At 43.3% G+C, this 20,145-nt stretch overlaps 2 protein-coding genes and 1 long non-coding RNA gene across 5 annotated transcripts in view; 2 read left to right on the top strand and 1 right to left on the bottom strand.

Moving 5' to 3' along the window:
- The window catches only part of SPRED1 (sprouty related EVH1 domain containing 1), a 122,213-nt gene extending 114,125 nt beyond the window's left edge, over positions 1-8,088 (bottom strand). The window contains exon 1 of one of the 3 annotated variants that reach the window (XM_025998439.2): positions 7,235-8,088. In XM_025998439.2, coding sequence (XP_025854224.1) covers positions 7,235-7,266 — 32 coding nt within the window. In that variant the 5' untranslated portion in view covers positions 7,267-8,088. Of the gene's footprint in view, positions 1-5,312; positions 5,751-7,234 lie in introns of those variants that run through there. The other 2 variants (XM_025998440.2, XM_072738226.1) reach the window with 2 other exon arrangements.
- Positions 6,486-20,145, top strand: part of LOC112919931 (uncharacterized) — a 124,231-nt gene continuing 110,571 nt past the window's right edge. The window contains exon 1 of the long non-coding RNA XR_003234991.2: positions 6,486-6,604. This is a non-coding gene — a long non-coding RNA (uncharacterized lncRNA). The remainder of the gene's footprint in view (positions 6,605-20,145) is intronic.
- On the top strand, positions 7,295-13,178 carry LOC140595769 (uncharacterized). The gene is made up of 3 exons (XM_072740560.1): positions 7,295-7,326; positions 7,449-9,419; positions 9,940-13,178. The coding sequence occupies exons 1-2, from the start codon at positions 7,295-7,297 to the stop codon at positions 8,632-8,634; spliced, it is 1,218 nt and encodes a 405-aa protein (XP_072596661.1). The 3' UTR covers positions 8,635-9,419; positions 9,940-13,178.

Raw genomic sequence — 20,145 nt, 5'->3', positions numbered from 1 at the left:
ACTGACCCCTAAAATTGATGAAAACATCAATGTAATTCACAACAAAGCAGTATAAAAAAGTTTGGTGACTTCATGCCAAATAAAACATTCTGATATGGTAAGTTATGATAACTGATAAAGTGTATCAGAAAAGTCACAATTCACTAAATTCCATCTAAATTTTTGTAATCCTACTACAGGATATTAATATTAGAGAAGCCATCAACAAAAACTGTGTATTTGTTAAAACTATCTCTAATCAGGTGAATAGACATCATGCATCTAATCATATGCAATAGTATTATTAAATATTCCTAGGGAAACAATTACAATCTACATTCCCAAATCATAATGGCCTTTATCTAAACTATTATCCCTGTTATATACAATTTAGAAATAAAATTATAAAACTGGAAATATATTAAAATTTAATTTTCAATTACTTGAATGTAAAAAAGCTTATTCTTTGCCTTCGAATGTAAAAAGAAAATGCCTTCCAAGATAATTCAACAGGTTCAGATACAAGGTAACTTCCACCAGTCAATCATACGTTTATGAGTAACAGGAATGATACATTAAATGTGAATTTCAGAAGCACAAAGAATATTACTTAGAATTCTAGAATTCTTATACCAAAAACTATCCTAAAGTTGAGCATATCCAATACCCTCGTTTTAAATGAGAAATATTAAGTCTATAAATCTAGAAAATAGAAAAGTAATATAAGCCTACAGTTATGAATACACTATAAATCTATAAATTATAAACATTTACATCCATATTATGGGCAGAGACTCAATGACAATACTGCACTTTTGGCACTTAAGACTGTATTATTTCTCCTTAATCTTCAAATGTAATAAACTACATCAATTTTCTCACAATCTATTCATGAAATGTCAAGATAAACCCAGTCTGACTATGAGGCCTGTTTTGTATTTAGATCACTGAATTGGGTTTGATTTGCTACTTCTTGAAAATTCTCAGCCATTATCTCTGAATATTTCCTCTCCTCCATCATCTCTTCTTTTGGAACTGTTTGATGTATGTTGGACTTCATTTTACCATTCATGTTTCTTAATCTTCCAATTTATAACTTCTATCTTTGGGTTCAGCCTTCTGGGCCTCTGTCTATAGCAAGAGATTTTAACCTTTTGTGCCAATAGACTTCTTTGGCCATCTGATGAAGGCTATACCCCCCCTTCTCAGAACAGTATTAAAGGCCTAAAACAAAATACACAGGATTACAAAAGAAATCAATTATACTGAAATAATTATCAAAATATTAATAATTTTGAGAGTAATATATGGGTTTTATTAACATTAAAATACATATAAGCCCTACCAATGTTTAATAACCGTAACTTCATTTATTTTATTTTTTTTAACTTCATTTATTTTTAAGTAAGCTTTACACCAACAGGGAGCTTGAACTCATGACCCTGAAATCAAGAGTCATGTGTTCTACCAATTAAGGCAGCAAGGCATCCCTACTAGAACTTCAAAGTAATGATGACTCCAAGCATTACTTCAATACATCTATAACAAATGAATAGCAATTGTACTATAACCAAAAAAATCTGATCTATATTGGTGTTATAAGTTGAATAGTATCCCTCTATTAAAATATGTTGAGTTCTAACCCTCTACCTCAGAACATGACCTTATTTGGAAATAGGGTCACTATGAGGGAAGAGGGGGTCATACTGGAGTAAAAGTGGCTCCTAATCCAGTAAGTCTGGTGTCACATGACCACTTGAAGATACAGACACACGGACAGAACATCATGTGATAGATGAAGGCAGAAAATGGAATTAGGCAGCTGCAAACCAAGAAATGCTAATGATTGCCATCAACCACCAGAAGCCGGGAAGAGACAAGGAAGGATTCTCCTCTACCAGTTTAATGGGAACATGGGCACTGCCAACACCTTGATTTTGGACTTTGAACCTCCAGAACTGAGACAATAAATTCCTGTTGTTCTAAGCTATCCAGCTTGTAGTACTTTGTTACATTAGGGCAGTCCTAGGAAACTGCTGTCACAAGTATCTGTAATGATGCTATGGTTTGTTGGAATTTCCTTCAATTAAGAATGTAAACAAGTTTCAATCAAAGATTAGTAAAAACACTCTTAATTCTAAGAACCCTATGTCTAAAGCAATGTAACACCTCAGTCTAAAATCCACTACTAATGAACTATGTTTCAACAAAAATAATGAACTATATTTAAACAAAAATACATGAATAGATCTTTCTCATTTCAAACCACTCTAACCCACAAAACAGTGCCACAAAAACATCTTCAGGGATTTGTAATGACTTTGGCTCTGTATTCTAAAACGAGATGCAGCTATAACATAAAATTTGTCATAAATAGTGAATTAAATCTATTAAAGAATGAAAAATTCATTATCTGTATTAAATTAATTAAGTGTAAAATTATCCCTAGTCTTAGGTTAATATAATTAGTATGAATAAATAACCAATTGAAAAGCCTTACTTTTGACACTTCTTAGCCGGTAAGTAAAGCATGAGAGCTGTCTCTTAAGTAGTCTTTTTAGATCTACCCAAGTTGGCATTTAAGCCCAATAGCCTTTTGCTCACTTATTCACCCAGAGGCTGTATTTATTTAAAAGGAAAAAAAAAAAAAAAAAAAAAGAGCAGTACAAAGAGCTCCATCTGTGAGGTGTGTATACACACACACACACACACACACACACACACAACTAAAGACATGTGGTTATTAAGCCCAAAAAAAATAAGATCTTAAAAGATTATGAAAGTACCGTCTCCAAAATTTTTTATCCTAGCTCTTCAACATTCATGCTTTTACTTCAGCATCCTACCAGATCTCTACTGGAAATCTTTCATTTGCTTAAATATGTCAAAAACAATATAATAAAATTTATCCAAAAAAAAATTAATTAATAAAGACATATGTTCCAAGTCCGTGTCTTGTAATGTGCCTTTCACTGTATTACTTTAGGGTAGTTTAGTACAGGAAGGGCCAATAATGATGCTTAGCTCAAATTGCCTAAACGAAATGAGCAAACTGAGGCCCACAGAGGTTGTACTTGTCCAGAATCACAGAATAATTGGTGACAGCGAGGACAGAAAGGCATCTCCCAATTCCAAGTTGAATGCTCTTTACATTATACCATACTACATAAAAACTGGTAAGTTAAGTAAATTATCTGCAAAAGGCTTTTGTATGATCATTTTAATTCCACTTGCAATACAGTATTTAAAAACACTCTGGCTGCCCAAAACAATCTAACAAGTTTTGGGAGCTTTTTAATCAATTTCATTTTCCCATCCAGCACATTTTAAAAATAGGAACAATGATCTCATTTCCACCTTCAAAATTGGCAAAAAATGTTTTCAAAGAGAACTGGACAGATCCTTTAAGACATAAGCACACTCACATGAGTTTTTTCTTTTCTAGAGGACAGTTTAGCAAAAAAGACCAACTTAAAATTTAACTCCATTCCTACAAGATCTTAAGGAAAGAGTAAAAGATTTGGATGGGGACAGAACTCAGGATCAAATGCAGCACTGCTCAGGAATAACAATATCCAATAGTAGACTGGTTAAAACTAACCTATGTTATGCATTGAACATAATGTAGCCGTTGAAAACTATGTTCTAGGAAACAGTCAATGACACAGGGAGTCACAATATAGTTGGGTATGAAGTTTCTACAATGCAATTCCACTCCATAAAGAATATATGTACATACATAAAATAATACAGGAAAAATTCATCATAGTGCATGACACCTAGTAAAAATCCAGTCAGCGAATATGACTCATCATCGACATCATAGGAAAGGTTTGATTATAGTATATCAAATGTTAAGACTTAATATCTGAGTAACAATACACAAATAATTATTACTCCCTTAAAAGATTATTTTGGGGCGCCCGGGTGGCTCAGTTGTTAGGCGTCTGCCTTCAGCTCGGGTCATGATCGCAGGGTCCTGGGATGGAGCCCCACATAAGGCTCCCTGCCCAGCCGGGAATCTGCTTCTCCCTCTTCCCCTCCCGCTGCTCATACTCTCTTCTCTCTCTCTCTCTCTCTCTAATAAATAAAATCTTAAAAAAAAAAAAAAAAGAGTATTTTGAACATTATCTGAAATTCCTACTTTTGTAAGGAGGAAAGTTGTTTGTTTTTTAATTAACACTTCAAATCAGTTCCAGTTATTATTGAAGGTTGGAAAAGGGACTTTACCAACCCTTCCTTAAATTGGGCACTGTGTAAGATCAAGTCTTACATGTAAAAGATCCCTCATTAATTATCGATTAAATATACACTAACAATCGACTTTTGGTCTATTTCTCCATACAGAACTCTAATCTCAAATTACAGAGCGTGTATTAGAGGATTTCAAAATGAGGCCTCTAAAGCCCTTACTGGATTTTACCACAATGGTTACCCAAAAAAGTTAATAGTTTCCCCAAGATATTGGTGATTTTCCCTTTTTAAAAATTGAAATCAGGTGAAAAAATATTCAAGTGTTAAGAACAGTCTCTAATGTAATTAAGTTCCTATTGATTATGGCTTCTAAAAAAAGGAGAAAAGAAAGTAGAAGAAAATTTATGTAAGGCCCAGATAAAATCCGTATTACAGGGCAGTTTTACTATGCTGAGGCTTGAAGGGCATCTACCCTTAAACATACATTTATCTTTTGTGTCTTCATACTATATACAATTACAAGTAATAAATTGCTATTTCAAAACATTACATATTAAAGATAAGGTAAATTATCGGAACAAAAACCACATTCCAAAGAATTTCACACTTTGTGGTTTAGGTAATGTACAATGTTGGCTCTAAAAAAAAAAAACCCGATTACCAGGTGAACATATCATTTCCTAAAATAAAATAAAGTAAAATAAAACAAAATAGTAAAACCCAAGGATTTGTCCCCATGAAGATTCTGTATCTCATAAAAAAATACATAATCTAAAACATTTTTTTTTTTCTGTTCTACCAAAACTAACATAACAAAGCCCCTCGGGAATAACTTCTTAATAACGCAGGATAAATTTGTGAAAACAGAATTCTAAAGGTCTGGGTGAAGTGAAGTAATATACTTTTAACTACATTTAAATCAAAAAAAAAAAAAAAAAGGAACTCTCCCACCTTGTCATTTGGTGTCTCAAAAATATCAACATCTTCATTGTTAAACTACTGGGAATTTTTTACTCATTTCCAGCTATCCACCAATATCATCAGTACATGAAAAAACTTGCATTCTTAAGTCGTCCATGGTGAGTATCATAGAAAGAGCCCACTTAGAAACAATACATGTCACAGATTTGCCCACTTACATTCCCTCATTTGTTTTTCTATTAGATGCATCCAAAAAGGGAACACTAATATTTTGCTTCAGTATGGTAATTAGTCTTTCCTCATCAGTAAAACACAGTTTGACATCTTGATCCAGGCTCCTTTTCTTAAAAGATGCCGGTAAAAATGACCGTCCTCCCGCTCAGGATTTGTAGCCGTTTTCCCCCTAACGAAGCGTTATCTGAGCTACTCCTCGATCGCTCTCGAAGTAGGTCTGATCTGCGGAAGGCAGCGAGACAGCGTACTGCACTGTGAATGGACAGCCAGGTATTTTATGAATGGAGGCGACCACGTGACCCCAGCACCTCCCCGCACCGATACTTCCCACATAACCGTGTCAACGTTCTGAGAACCGGGGCAGTTGTTTGTGTGCGCCGCAGGCTTTTGGACTGAACCTGTAAACCTCGGATCCTCCTTACTTCCTGGACTCAAAAATGTCCCTGAAGGCAGACAGTCAAGCGTTTTGACTCTTTGTGTCCTGGGAGATCCTTCCAAGACGTCCGAGGTGACGGATGTTTAATCATTCCTTTTTTTTTTTTTTTTATGAATGAAGAGTGTGCTATGCAAATGAGGGCGATTCACAAAAAAAAAAGAGAGAGAGAACATGGCGGCCACTTCTGCTTCTGGACCGCACTGACACTGCAGCAAGCTACCTCCCCCCCCCACCCGCTCAGGGAAGAGCGAGCTGGGGAGGGGGAGGGGGAGGGGGGGAGGGGCGGAGGCTGGAGGCCGGAGGCCGGAGGCCCCACGCCGCCTGGCACTTCCCAAGCTATTTCACGTTACACAGGCCTGGGCTTCGGGTGTCGCAGCTCTCGCAGAAAAGGTCCCCCTCGAGGAATGCACTTTTTTTTTTTTTTGGAATGCACTTTTTTTAAAGGCACGCATCCCAGCACCTGGTCCTAGCTCCCCCTGAACTCTTTACAACCCTCAGAACCGTAAACAGGACTTGAACTTCGCTACCAAGGCAGGGGATTAAATCCGGCCTCGGGAAGAACTGTTAGGGCACCATGTACTCTTTCTGGAGGCCGTGACGTTAAAAGCAAAATACTTAAAAAAAAAAAAAAAAAGGCGACGTCTGCCGTTTGGAACACACGCAGCCCAAACGAAAACAAGAGCTCGAACCGGGGCACGCCGGAAGGTGATGAATGAAGCCACCAACACACGCAGCAATGGGGACACTGCTGGATCGAGGTAAACGGTTTCCTCAACACAGCTGAAGGGTGAAAACGAGCATCCAATAAAGACCTGCCCGGCCTGCCCAGCATTCGCAAAGGTAAAATGCAACCACAGTTCCACATCCCCCACCCTCCAGGTGCCCTCAATGTCACTAAAACCTAAGCGTTTCCCTAGTCCCAATTAAAAAAAAAAAAAACAAAACAAAAAAAAAACAAGAAGCTTACAGGTCATAAGTTTAAAAGGGAGGGGGGGAGGGGAGGTTTAATGGGTATTTAAGAGTCACTGACTCATCGAATCTTAAGATCGAGAGCGGTTTGCTGCAGGGGGTCGCTCCCACACTGTGGTTCCCAAGTAAAATAGCTATAAAGGGAGCGGGGGCTGCTGGCCGAGCGTGCGGGGCGAACAGGGGCAGGCCGGGGTCCTCCAGGCAGAGGTCACTCGTGCCCCGCCACCACCGTCCACATCCCTCCCTCCCTCCCTCCCGCGTCCACTCGCCCCCCCCGATGTTCACTACCCTCCCCCAGAAGTAAGCGACTCAATGCGGGGTGGGGGTGCGGGTGCGGGTGCTGCCATCAAATAAAATGGCTCAAGAACCCAGACGTCCCCTGCAGAACGAGACGCACCCAACTCTCGGGGCCGGCCGGGCTCCCGGCACCCAAGTCCCGGAGGGGTCGCAGGGCCCGGGGTGGGAGGCGGGGGTGCCGGCCGAGACCGACGGGGCGCTTACTCGTTGTCAGAAGTCGCCGTCTCCTCGCTCATCTTTCCCTCACCGCGATCCGATCTGGAGATGGAGGAGCGACAGCGGGCGGAGGAGCAGCAGCAGCGCCGAGGGGCAGGCGGCGGCGGCGGCGGCGGCGGCGGCCGGGGGGGCGCGGGCGCGGGGGCAGCGGCTCAGGGGCCTCACCATGGTGGACGCCGCACCCGGAGCGGTCCCCCCCCAGCCGGGAACCCCGGCCGCCCCCGCAGGGGGGTGGCGGCGGCGGCCTCCGCCGTGGCGACCCCAGCCAGGGGATCCGAGGAGGCCCGGGAGGCTGGGCGCGGAGGGAAGGGAGAGGCGCTGCGGCGGCTGCGGCGGCTGCGGGCCGGGGGGAGCGCGGCGGGGTCCGGCCAGGAAGGAGCGCGCGGGCGCGCGGGCGGGCGGAGGAGCCGGGAGCAGAGGCGGCGCTTCCCTCAGGGATGCGGCGAGGAGGAAGCGGAGCTGCGCGCGGCGGGGGCCGGCGGGAGGGCGCCGAGCCCAGGCTCCGGGCGGCGGCGGCGCGGTCCCGCCGGAGCCCTCCCCAGCATCTCCCACCTCGCCGCGGGCGGCCCGCTCAGCGCCCGGCGGCGCCCGGGGCGGTCCTCAGCGCGAGCGGGACCGGGCGCGGGGGCCTGGCGGCGGCGGCGGCGGCGGCGGCGGCGGATTCCTGCAGACACGCTCCAGCCGGGACGCCTCCCGCGGGGGAGGAGGGGGCGCGGGGCGCGGGGCCAGCACGGGCGAGCCGCCCTCCCCCGCCCGGCGCACAGGGTCCCGGGAGGCCGCGGGCAGCGACGAGGGCGCCGCGGGGCCCCGCCAGCCGTGCCCACCAGCAGCGCGGCGGGCCCGTCCTGCACCCGCCGGAGGGGAGCCGCGAGGGGGCGGCGGAAGCGCTCACGCCGCCCGCTCCTTCCGCTGCCCGAGCCGGGGGCGCCCACGGGAGACGGAGGCGAAGTAGTCCCTGGCGACGGGTCCCGGCCGCCCGCCTCCCCCGGGGGCCGCGGCGGGCACGGGGTGGGGCTGCCGAGCGCGCGGCCCGGGCTGCGAGGGCGTGCGGGGAGGGCTCGGCGCCGCGGCCTCCGGGCGAATCACGGCGACTCCAAGTCGTGCGCGGCTCGGCAAGTTTCAGGAAAGTAGTTCCCTCCTCCCTTCCATTCCCCAAATCGCTGTGGAGCCGCCGAGCGGGGAGAGGAGGCGGGAGGCGGAGGGATACGCCCGGCCCCGCGCCCCGTGTGCGTGCGCGCTCCAAACTCTGGCTCGCCGCGGCCGGGGCGGGGGCGGGGGCGGGGGCGGGGGCGGGAGCTGCACGGGGAGCTGCCGGGGAGGTTGCATTGTGGCGCCGCGGTGCTCCCGGGTGCTCCCGGGTGCTCGCCCTGGAGCACCCGGGTTGTTAGAACGGGGAGGCTAGGATGGCGGTGTGCTCCAGGGGGAGATTGGAGGCTGCTTTGTTTTGCTCTGCAGTGTGTGCGCGCGCGTGTGTGTGTGTGTGTGTGTGTGTGTTTTCCTTGCAGAGCAAAGAATGGAACTGGCACGAGTTCATTTCTCAGTCGGTGGGGGTGAGAGGGAGGGACCGTACAAAGAGAGCTCCGCCTGCTGTCCCTCTGCTTGCATTGCTGCAGGCCCTTAGCTGCCTGCACCACGGGAGTGTGTGCGTGTGCGTGTGCGTGCGTGTTAGAGTTAGTTTTATTTAATACCTTGGATTCCGACTGCGCGAGGGGTGTGCTGTGCAGGGCATTCATCCCCGAAAGCCAGGCTGGTTGTTAATGGAGAACGACTTCCATTGAAGCCCCGAGTAGGCGTGTTACATGAATCTGGCGCAGCCAGAAGCACAGGAAATAACTCCCGCTGCGAGTGAGGTTGCATAACTATAGCGCAGAAGATGCCTCTGTGGCACGAACTGCTCTGCACGGGGGCGGAACGGTTATTGAATAGGCAGCTGTCACTTTTGCATTGTTACAGGACAATGTATGCATTCATCTAGAGAGGTTTTTGCACGGAAACCTGCTGGGGCTCCAGCCGCGAGTCCAGGGTCTGCGGACCGGAGAACTCACAGCTCCTGGCTCTGTAAATGCTGTTAGTTAGCCCTTTCCTACCTAGAAAGCCAGCCTGTATCCCATGCGACCCGGGGACCGGATCCGAAGTTCCTGACGCATCTCCCGAGCTCTCAGTCTAGCTTTGGGTACGGTGCTGTTCTCTTCGTTCTGGGGTTTGTGTGACCTGAGAGTAAGGGTTGCTGCTCCTGCCGCCTTGAGGGATAGAACGGGTCCCCGGGACAAGGAAAGTGGGAAGACGCCCCCCCCCCCCCCAAACAGGCCAGCCCTCCTCATCTGCCCTGTCTCCAGCAGGTTTCAGGATTGCTGCTTTCTAGAATGCATGTACACTAGCCTGTTAACAGTGTTTTACTTAATAAACACTTAATAAGCATCGGAATAAAGGAGCCAAACTACTCAGGTGGCCTCCCCCCCGCCCCCCCCCCCAAAAAAAGCCCGTTGATTTCCAAGGTTTCTTTTATGTAACTCTTGCTTCTTGCGTGGGCAGCAGCATTGTCCTTGCTGAGAGGGAGAAAAGGGCAGTGGTGGTGGCTGGAAGAAGTGAGGGGATCTGTGATAGTCAGAAGTTACCCCCTTAACCCTAAACATGTTTTGTTGTTTGTTTTGTTTTGTTTTGTTTTGTTTTGTTTTGATCTTGTTCCTGGGAAGACCCTGTTACTGGGAGTGTCGGTGCGGGCCTCCTCTCCTTCCTACGACTGCTGCCCACTGTGGCTTCTCAGACTTGAATCAAGTCCCATCCGTTATAATTTGCGTGTTCGGTGCAAGTTACCTGAAGTCTGCCTGTGGAACATGGGGATAATAGTGCCTAATTCATGGAGCTGCTGTCCTGATTAATGAGGTGATAATATACATGAAGCACTTACAACAGATTAAGAGCTCAATAAATCCTAGCTCTTACTCTGATATTGTAAAATGGAGATGATGGTACACTCACTCCATGGTGAGATCGTGCCAGTGGCTCTGAAGGTGAGGCGCAGCCTATGGCTCTTCTTCTGTGTGCCGCTCTTGCTAGACACGTGGCCTGGCCCTTAGCAAGCTATCAGTAAACGAGTGCCCTGTGAGAGTCATGATTAAGTACAAGGAAAGTTGAGTCACTTGCAAAGGCCTCCTTTCCTTTTGAAGAAATTTGCATCTGCTCCAGGTTCAGCTGCATCAGGGAAGGAATCGATTACAGGCTTTGGGAGAAACTATGAAAACCGTCTTGGCTGTCCTGTGCAAGGAACTGTGCTGGCCACTTTCACGCACGTTGCTTACCTGACGGGGCAATCTATGTTCACTAGTCCAAATTAATGAGTTTTAGATTGTTCCCAATCCTATAACCAAGACACAGGCCTGAAACTTTCCTTGCCTTTGGTGTCCCCCATACCACTCTCAGGACATTTTTGTGCCCTTCTTTTGAAGGTTGCATTTCTAGCCCTCACCTCTCACCTAGTTGTTGAAGATCTTACCAGATTTTTTTTTTTAGAAAATTGTCTTGGTCTGGACAGAGAATTCTACTTTCAAACAATCGGAAATGGTCCTATGTCAAGATTCAGGGGGCCACTTTCTGTCAGCAGCTACCCTAAGCTCAAGAGGCCGCATTGCTCTCTCCCAGTGTCTGCACCTTTACCAGTACAAGAGACAGAGTGACCAAATGCAACGTGCGGATCCTGATTTGAACAAATAGTTTTCAATTTGAGATGATTGGGGAAACAAATGCTAATTGGAGATTGATGATGATAAGGGATTTTTTTTTTTTAAATATTAGTGTTGTGGTTGTGTGTTTTTTATTTAGTCTTCATCTTTTTAGAAATACATACCGAAATATCTTACAGATGAAATGATATATCTGAGGTTTGCTTCAAAATCCTTCAGTGGGGTGAGGAGTGGGAAGAAATAGGCAGGGATAGAGATGAAACAAGATTGGCTATGGAACAACAATGAGCACATTCTCATTATTATTTCATACATTTGAAATTTTCTACAATAAAATTTTTTTAAAATATTCTGCAAGAATTGCTTTAATGCAGATTCCTTAGCCCCACTCCCAAGACTGTGATCAGCAGATCTGTAATGAAACTGACAGATCTGCTCTTCCAGAAGTATGCCAGGTACTTGGTCCTTCTTAGCCGTTCACAGTCTTCTCCCCTTTTCCTTGCAACTACTTTTCATCCTGTCTCCAAACACATCCCTACCTAAGAACCTCTGTTCCAGCAGCACACAGGAAAGAATGGCCCAACACACATCATAGGCTAAGACAGATCAAGGCCAAAGAGTTGGTTCAGCTAGGGAAGGGGTATCTCGTAAGACTTGAAAAGCTGTGTGAGAAGATAAATACAGATACAGATCACAGTTTCTACCTGAAATTCCAACTCCATTCAGTTGGCACAGCTACCAATGAGCACTAGTCAAAATTCTGTGGCCCTGTCATGGGTCACCAGGGCTGAGGTGTGCTTGTATTTACTTGGTTGTGTTTTCTCAGGTGGGTCTGTGGGAAAGAGGCTGGTCATGCTAGCTGCTGCTCACAGGTGGCTCTCATTACTATTGTCATCAGTTTTAGGAATTCACCACGACCACTTACAAACTTGTTAAAGATGATTAATTATCAAAAGCATGTATGGGCCAACAGTACAAGTGCCAGGTAACTGCTGGGATAGGACATCATCACAGTTAAGAAGGTACAAGTGGGGGACGCCTGGGTGGCTCAGCAGTTTAGCGCCTGCCTTCGGCCTGGGATGTGATCCTGGGGTCCTGGGATCGAGTCCCACATCAGGCTCCCTGCGTGGAGCCTGCTTCTCCCTCTGCCTATGTTTCTGCCCCTCTCTCTCTCTGTGTGTCTCTTATGAATAAATAAATAAAATATTAAAAAAAAAAAAGAAGGTACAAGTGGGTTCTGGGTCCTAGGTAGGTAGGGTTCAGACCAGGGTTCACAAGGTCAGCAAAGGTGGCCTGTCCTCACAGAGACACTGGCAGATGGCAGGTAGCACTCCAACTCTCCCTCAAGGTGCTCTCCCTCTTTCCAGACTGCTCAGTCCATGGCGATCATCTTTCTTATGAACCCAGATTGTATCTTCTCAAATTCTTTTATTTTTGCCTGTACTGTTTTACCCTTGTGTTGATAATTCTCTCTCTCTCTCTCTAATCAACTTGTTCTGGATTTATGTTGCTTTTCCCAGTTAAATTTTAAGTGACTTGAAGGCAGGGGCTGCATTTCATACATTCCAGCAGTTGTTTTAAGTATCAAAGGCTTTTCCGGTGAAATATGATACCAAAGCCCCTTTATGTATAAAAATGAAGCTGTATTGGGATCCCTGGGTGGCGCAGCGGTTTAGCGCCTGCCTTTGGCCCAGGGCGCGGTCCTGGAGACCCAGGATCGAATCCCACGTCAGGCTCCCGGTGCATGGAGCCTGCTTCTCCCTCTGCCTGTGTCTCTGCCTCTCTCTCTCTCTCTCTCTGTGACTATCATAAATAAATTTTTAAAAAAATTAAAAAATAAAATTAAAAAAAATGAAGCTGTATTGACTGACACAGGGATGGAAATTCAGAGCCCCCACCCCCACCCCTCAGCTACTTACTGCGACCTGAACACTACAGCATTACAGCAGTTCAGCATTTCACACCCGCCATCCCTTGTGCTAATAAGCTCTCAGCAGAGATTCGTATACTTGAAAAGCCAAGAGGAGATAGATAATCGTGCCAACATGTGAGGTTCTAACAGTGCATAAAATACATATTCACATTTTCATTTCTAAACATTACCCCTGCCCGAGCAGATGTTTTAAAATTTTAAATTTGAAAACTATAGTTGAATGTGCCTAAATCAAAGGGGATTGATTCTATTTTCATGGGGTACTTTAATGAACAATCTTTTTTCTTCATCTTCCTTTTTTTTTTTTTTTTTTTTTTTTTTTTTTAGTGTAACCAGTCTCTTGGCTAATGAGCTCTGCCTCTCAGTGGAATTACTAAATGGTAACCATGTTTCTAAATAGTTTCCTTGCCTCTGGCATGGGTCTGTTTCTCCATCACTAGGGTTTCCATGTTCCTCCAAACTAATACAAAGTATAAAGGATAAGTATGCTATTTTATTTTTCTCCCAAAGGACTACAATTGTTGGTCTGGCAGTATCCGGTGAGTGTGAAATCAGTTTACTTTTAATGCTATAACTGCCTTTTACAGGAAGTTTCCACAAGATTACAACCAGTACAAGGGAAATGAGCAGTGTGCGATTTCCTTTCTTTTCAGCATAATCTTAGCAGGGAGGATGCTTACCAGGCTCCACACTGCTAAATAAAGCACTTCTCCTTTACCATCATTCTTCCAAACGGATTTGGCATGCATGTTCCTTGAAGGTTATACCCCATTACAGTAAATCTGAAGGATTGAAATATCTGTTACGTAACATTTCCAAGGCTATGTGCATGCAACAAATTCAGTACAACAAAGGGTCTAGATGATTCCTTGGATTTTGTTTTAAATATGGCATTTGACTTCCCTTTTAGTGAATAATGCTTAGTCATTGTATACTGAAATCTGGAATGTCCTTTAGGAACTTACCTTCCTAACACCTTTGCCTACTAGGTATTATCACCAATTCCAATTTACAGAAAGAATTAGGACCTGACGATTAGAGAGGCTAGGTGACTTACCAGAGGTCACATGTTCGTGAGGCTTATAGCTAGAGGTCAAACTAAAATTTTCTCCATGAAAAACCTGTGTGTGTTTTCCTTTTTTTTTCCCTTTGTGTGTTTTCGTGTGTGTGTGTGTTTGTGTGTGTGTGTGTGTGTTTTGATATTAGATATAACTTCTCAAAGATGAGGTCCTTGGTGGGATGGATATGCCTTCTATTTCAAGTTGTTATTACTGTGGGTGATGACTTGGCAGGAGAACTGGACTTTAGAAAAACTGAGGAGTAAATCCCTTGGCTGTTATAGCTGCCTTTTATGGTACTCAGGTACATCAATTCCCTTATACCATCAGTTCCAGAAGCAAAAACATCTGGTTGTCTTTTGGTTGATGCTATTAGCTCTCATGGTCATGGTAGCCACTAGCCATGAGTGGCTGTTTAAATTAAAATCAATTAAATTCAATAAAATTAAAAAATTGGCTCAGTGGTTGAGCATCTGCCTTTGGCTCAGGGTGTGATCCTGGAGTCCTGGGATTGAGTCCTGCATCAGGCTCCCTGCATGGAGCCTGCTTCTCCCTCTGCCTATGTCTCTGCCTCTCTCTGTGTGTCTGTCATGAATCAGTAAATAAAAAAATATTTTTTAAAAAAGAAGTCAATATTAAAAAATTCACTCAGTGGTCATACTAGCTACATTTCAAGTGCTTAACTACCATGGGTGGTTAATGGCTACTATTCTGGAGTTCAGATATAGAATACTTCTACCATCACAAAAAGTTCTTTTGGGTACTTTCATGTGCAGATGTGTTGCTTAAACAACACAGGTATTTATCTTGTTATTAATATAGACATCTAACAATGATGCTTTCAAATATGTTTTTATTGGTTTGAACTGTACATTGTATTCCCTCTTTTAATCTAAGATATGTCTTCGTTGCCATCAACTGAGTTTTAAAAAGAGGACAATTTCTTACTTAGAGCCTTTGATAAACCCACAGAAGATATCTATATTGAGAGGCAGTAATGCATTTATTTATGTATGTATGTATGTATTTAATAAAAATGCTTTAAATCTTTATGTTAAATACTGTATGTAAATCCTTGCTGCTCAGAACAGCATAGCTTCCCCTGGGAGCTTGCTAGAAATGCAAACTCTTGGGCTCCACCCCAGTCCTGCTGAATTCTAATCTGTATTCTAACCAGATCCCTAGGTGATTCAACTGCACATTAAAGTTTAAGAAGCCCTGCTGTAAATCATCTCTGTCTCTGGCAGGTGGCTTTCCCTAACCTTGACTAGGTGCATCATTCTCCAGGCTTGTCTAGCATCAAAATATATAAAAGTCAGATATTCTCACATCTTTTTCAGCCCTTGTTCCTGCTCCTTTTCCCCCAAAAGAGGATTTTGTTCCTATTTTCTTTTATCCTCTTCTTTCTGGTCTAGAATTTAGACCACTCAGCATCTTCTCTCTGCTCCTCCTAGACCAAGTCCAGGACACTCGGAGGCTCCACATAGTTCCATGACTCTCCGCCAGGGAATTGTGCCGTGAGGGCTGCATGTCTCCTCCTCCCTCCTCATCTCTCTTTTCTCTTAGATCTCCCTACTTCCCTAAAAAGCATTCCTTCTTTTTTCCAACTCTCTTTTTCTGACTTACCTGAAAGCTTCCTCCTCTTTCTACTCTGCAATATCATGCTTTCCATGAGACTTCATCACACTCTCTTGGGCATGTTAAAGCCTGGCAGTTGTCCACAAGCCACTCAGGGGGTCTGAAAACATTACATCTTTGCTATAACTTCTATTTGCTCTATTCTGACTTAAAAACAAAACTTAAGGGTGCCTGGGTGACTCAGTGGTTGAGCATCTGCCTTCGGCTCTGGGCGTGATCCTGGGGTTCCAGGATCAAGTCCCACCTTGGGCTCCCTGCAGGGAGCCTGCTTCTCCCTCTGCCTGTGTCTCTGACTCTCTGTGTGTGTCTCTCATGAATAAATAAATAAAATCTTTTGAAAAACAAAACAAAAGTTATGACCTGTCATTTACATACCGAATTGGCCCTTCCAGCCCTCTACCTGGGATGGTAATGTATGTATATGTTTATATATATAATCTATATTGTTTAGCAGTTGTAATAACAAGAATATAGAAGTTTAGGTGATGGGGTGGGAAGAGAGCTATAAAGGAAATGTCAGTATTAGAGGGAAAAGATAGCAGTTATTTTTATTACCTGTTTTGTGTACCATCTTGTGTTATCTAAGTGTTTCCTTTTGGTTTTCTGTGTATTCCTAGATATGTCGTAAAATTTTGGAGACCAGCAAAAAGGCTGTTGCAAAGGTCTACCTAAGAGATAATTAGGGTATTAGTCAGGGGCCAGAGAGAAGAGGATGGATAAAAGATATGTAGGTGAGAGAATATTCAGGGCAACTTAGATGCTAGGAGGAGGCCTGCTTTCCAGAAATCTACAGTCTAGCTAGGGAGACATGAAAAACCAAAAGGAAACATTTAGAAAAAACAAGATGTTATCTGAATCAATGCCATGACAAATAATAAAAATAAGTGCTGTTGTTTTCCTCTAATGACACTGATCTTCTTAGCATCCCCAAATATGTCCATTTTGGAATTCTATGACAGTATCTTTAATAGGTCTGCGTAAGAAAATCTAAATATATGCCATATTGAAGAATGCTACATTTAAAAATTATTAGATGCAAAAAAAAAAATTATTAGATGTGGAAAAATTCCATTCTGGTTACATCTGGCCAGTCCTTACCTTACCAGACGGAGATGTTTTCTTTCTCCCCAAGATTTTAAATCCTAAGAAGACACTGACCATCCTTCATACTAGAGAATGCCACCCTCAGCCCTAAAGCTCTTTATCAGGAAGCTAAAACACTTCACACCCTTATTGTCTTCTGGGTTTTAGCCAATCTTTGTTTATTTCAAGTTTCCTTCCTTTGTTGAATCATCCCAGTCTTTCTTCTGGGGCCCCTGCCAAGCTGTGCCAAGGACTTAGTCTCTCTTAACCTGCCTTATTGTACTTGCTTATTTTAAGTGTGTCTCCTGATATTTTCCATGGAGCTTTCTAGAATTGATTTGGGAAAACAAAATTGCTTGCTACACCCTACATTATTTGGTCTAGTCTACATCCTAGAAATGTGGTTATTCTTCCTACATCCCATGATACTATTCTTAACTGTGTATTTGTTTAATGTCTATATTTAGTTACCCATTATTTCCAAGTTCTTCTAAACCCCAACATACATCTGTGTCAAATTATTTTTGCATAATAACTTATAAAGTGAGATGTCTGGTAGGTGCTTATTAACTGTCATTTTATGCAGTACTGGTAATTGATTGCTCTTAAAGAACAACTTTTAATTTATATTTTGTGTTTCTATCTCTGAAGCTCCTACTCATTCAAATGTATAAATGATATTAGAGATTTTGGCCAAACTTTCATTCAAATTCATAAATTCTATTTATGTATTATCCCAGGTTGTCCTTTGCTTTTCATGTAGCTACAATATCAAATTTCCTTGGAAATCACTTGAATGTGACTCATTTAATTCTGACAATAACCATTTCTTGTTTTGTTTTGTTTTTTAATTCTTCCTCATGGTGTTCACTTCTGATAGAGAGCTTTTACAAAACCAAAGTACTTAGTAAAAGATAGAGAGAACTTTCAGGTAACTATCATTAGGATTTGTTAGAGAGTGGTCCCTAGGAGCAACTCTCAAAGGATCCATCTTTGATACAGTTACAGACGATAACTATTATCAGAAGAATTCATTAACTAATTAGTTACTGAAATATGCCAGGCTCAGTACTAGGGATGAAATTAAAGCAGCACTTGACTTCAAGGAGCGTGTGTCCAGTGAAGATGTAAATACGTAAATTCCCATTCCCATGGGAAGTGCTCTGTGTTATGAGTGAAGTGCTATAGGAGCAACTCATTTGCTTCACAGAAAATGGAGGATTAACAGTAGGAGAGCGTTTAGGGAGAAACTTAGTTTTCCCCCTTTTGTGTAGGGGAAAAGCCCAGTTCTACTGTGTTTTCTCCCCTGCGTGTCTCCTTTACTTTTACACAACACACTTCACTTTGAGGCAACAAATAGGTGGAGCTTTTTCCCCACACCAAGTATTTTCCTGCAACACCAGCTGGGCATCCTACAATTTAACTCATTTCTGATACCATCTACCCCAAAGTGGCATCAGATTCCACAGGTTAAGGCCCTCAGTCCCATAAAACTGTCTGCCCCTATCCCCCCACCCCCACCCAGATCCTGACCACTGCCCCTGCTTTTGCCCCAACTTCAGAAGCCAGTCACAATCCCAGGCCTTCTAACCAACAGGCTCTAGATCAGAGGTTCCAACAACAACCGCCCCCCACCCCAGGTTTGTTTAATTTGCTAGAGTGGCTCACAGAACACAGGGAAACATTTACTTACATTTACCAATTTATTTTAAAAGGATATGATAAAGGATACAGATGAACATCCAGGTGGAAGAGATGAGTAGGGCAAGGTATGTGGGAAGGGGTGCAGAGCTTCCATGCCCTCTCCAGGCGCATCACTCTCCCAGCACCCATGTGTGTTCACCAACCTGGGTGCTTCCTGAACCCCTTACTGTTGGGATTTTATGGAGACTTCCTCACGTAGACATGATCAATTATTAACTCAGTTTCTAGCCCCTCTCCCTTCTGTGGAGAATAAGGGGTATGGCTAAAAATTCCAAGCTTCTAATCATGGCTTGGTCTTTCTGATGACCAGCCCCCACCCAGAAGCCATCTAGGAAGCCACCCAAAGTCACCTCATTTGAACAAAAGATGCTCTTAATGCTCTTATCACTCAGGAATTTACAAGGGTTTTAGGAGGTCTGTGTCAGGGACGGGGTCAAAGACCAATATTAGAACAAGAGATGCTCCTAGTGTTCTTATCACTTAGGAAATTACAAGGGTTTTAGGAGCTCTGTGCCAGGAACTGGAAGCAGAGACCAATATATGTACTTTCTACTTTTTCACAGTGAGTTACCATAAAACATTATTGTGAAACATAAACAAGGACAATGAAATGAAAAAACATCCTTGAAAATGGCTTCACCCATGTGTTCAAGGAAAGTGTGAATAGGAAAAACAAAATGCTGATGACTGTTTTATTCATGTAACTTCAACCTCTAAAGGGACAATTGGAGCTAAGAGAGATCCGATCAGTGTTTGGTTCTTTTTTGCATACTTACGAAGAAGGTCAGAATGCTGAAGATGAAGCCCCCTCTAAGGATGAAGTGCTCACAGCCACTCCCCACCCCTCAGTCTGTTTAAATATGTAACCCCTTTCACCAATACCTATCTTCATTTTCCTGGGGAGAACGTCTGATAAACTATGCAGTGATCTGATGGATATTTATGTGGCTGGCTTATTTATTTTCAGTTCTATTATCTGGAAGTTATTTATGGTACAGGCCCTGTTGATTTATTTCAACAATCTGCTAATTACTACCAAAATGCTCCAAGAATATAATCTCTTACACAACGCACTTTGTTTTGATTCACAGTTCAAGAACCGTCTATGGTTGCTTTTTGTATACTAAATGCCCAAGGCCACCTGTCCTGCTTCTTATCTCATCCATCCCAATGTTGTTCCCACTGGGCTTTCCATTTCTCTGGTCTCTCGACTGAGTGCATGTAAAAATTCTCTCCTGGACATTATTCTGTGTCTGTTTTAATCCACAAAGTGTTCTTAGGTTCCTAGGGTATGTCTTGAATATCAAATTAAGAAAACAGGAGTTCTGCTTTCTAAGATTTCTTTTATCTTCCCAGAATGTCTAGTGTTGTACCCTCAACGATGTTGAGATGGAAGTTGCCCATTGTCTTCTCAAAATCTGAAGGGAGCTCATGTGAACCTGGGTCATCATGAGCAATTAAAAACAGTAATATTAAAAGGCATGAAATAATTAATATCAAGATGAAGAAATCCCAAGACTTAATCAGCTACCTCAAGCCAGATATATTGGAGTTGAAGTTTGCTACAGTGAATTTAATATATATATATCATCACAGTAATCCCCAAGTGCAAAGACACAAATACCAAACTGCCTTTTTTGTCTTTTAAAACTAAAACAAGTGCTTCTGGCAAAAACTTAGAACTCTACAGGAAAACAGTACAGAGTAAGAGGACTCCAATTTCACATGTCTCAAAGGTGACTACTATTAATAGTTTAGAATATATAATTTTAGATGCTTTTCTATGTATTCACACATACGCAT

Source organism: Vulpes vulpes, chromosome 15 (genome assembly GCF_048418805.1).
Source record: "Vulpes vulpes isolate BD-2025 chromosome 15, VulVul3, whole genome shotgun sequence".
NCBI lineage: Eukaryota > Metazoa > Chordata > Mammalia > Carnivora > Canidae > Vulpes > Vulpes vulpes.
This window is presented reverse-complemented; position numbering and strand designations above follow the sequence as displayed.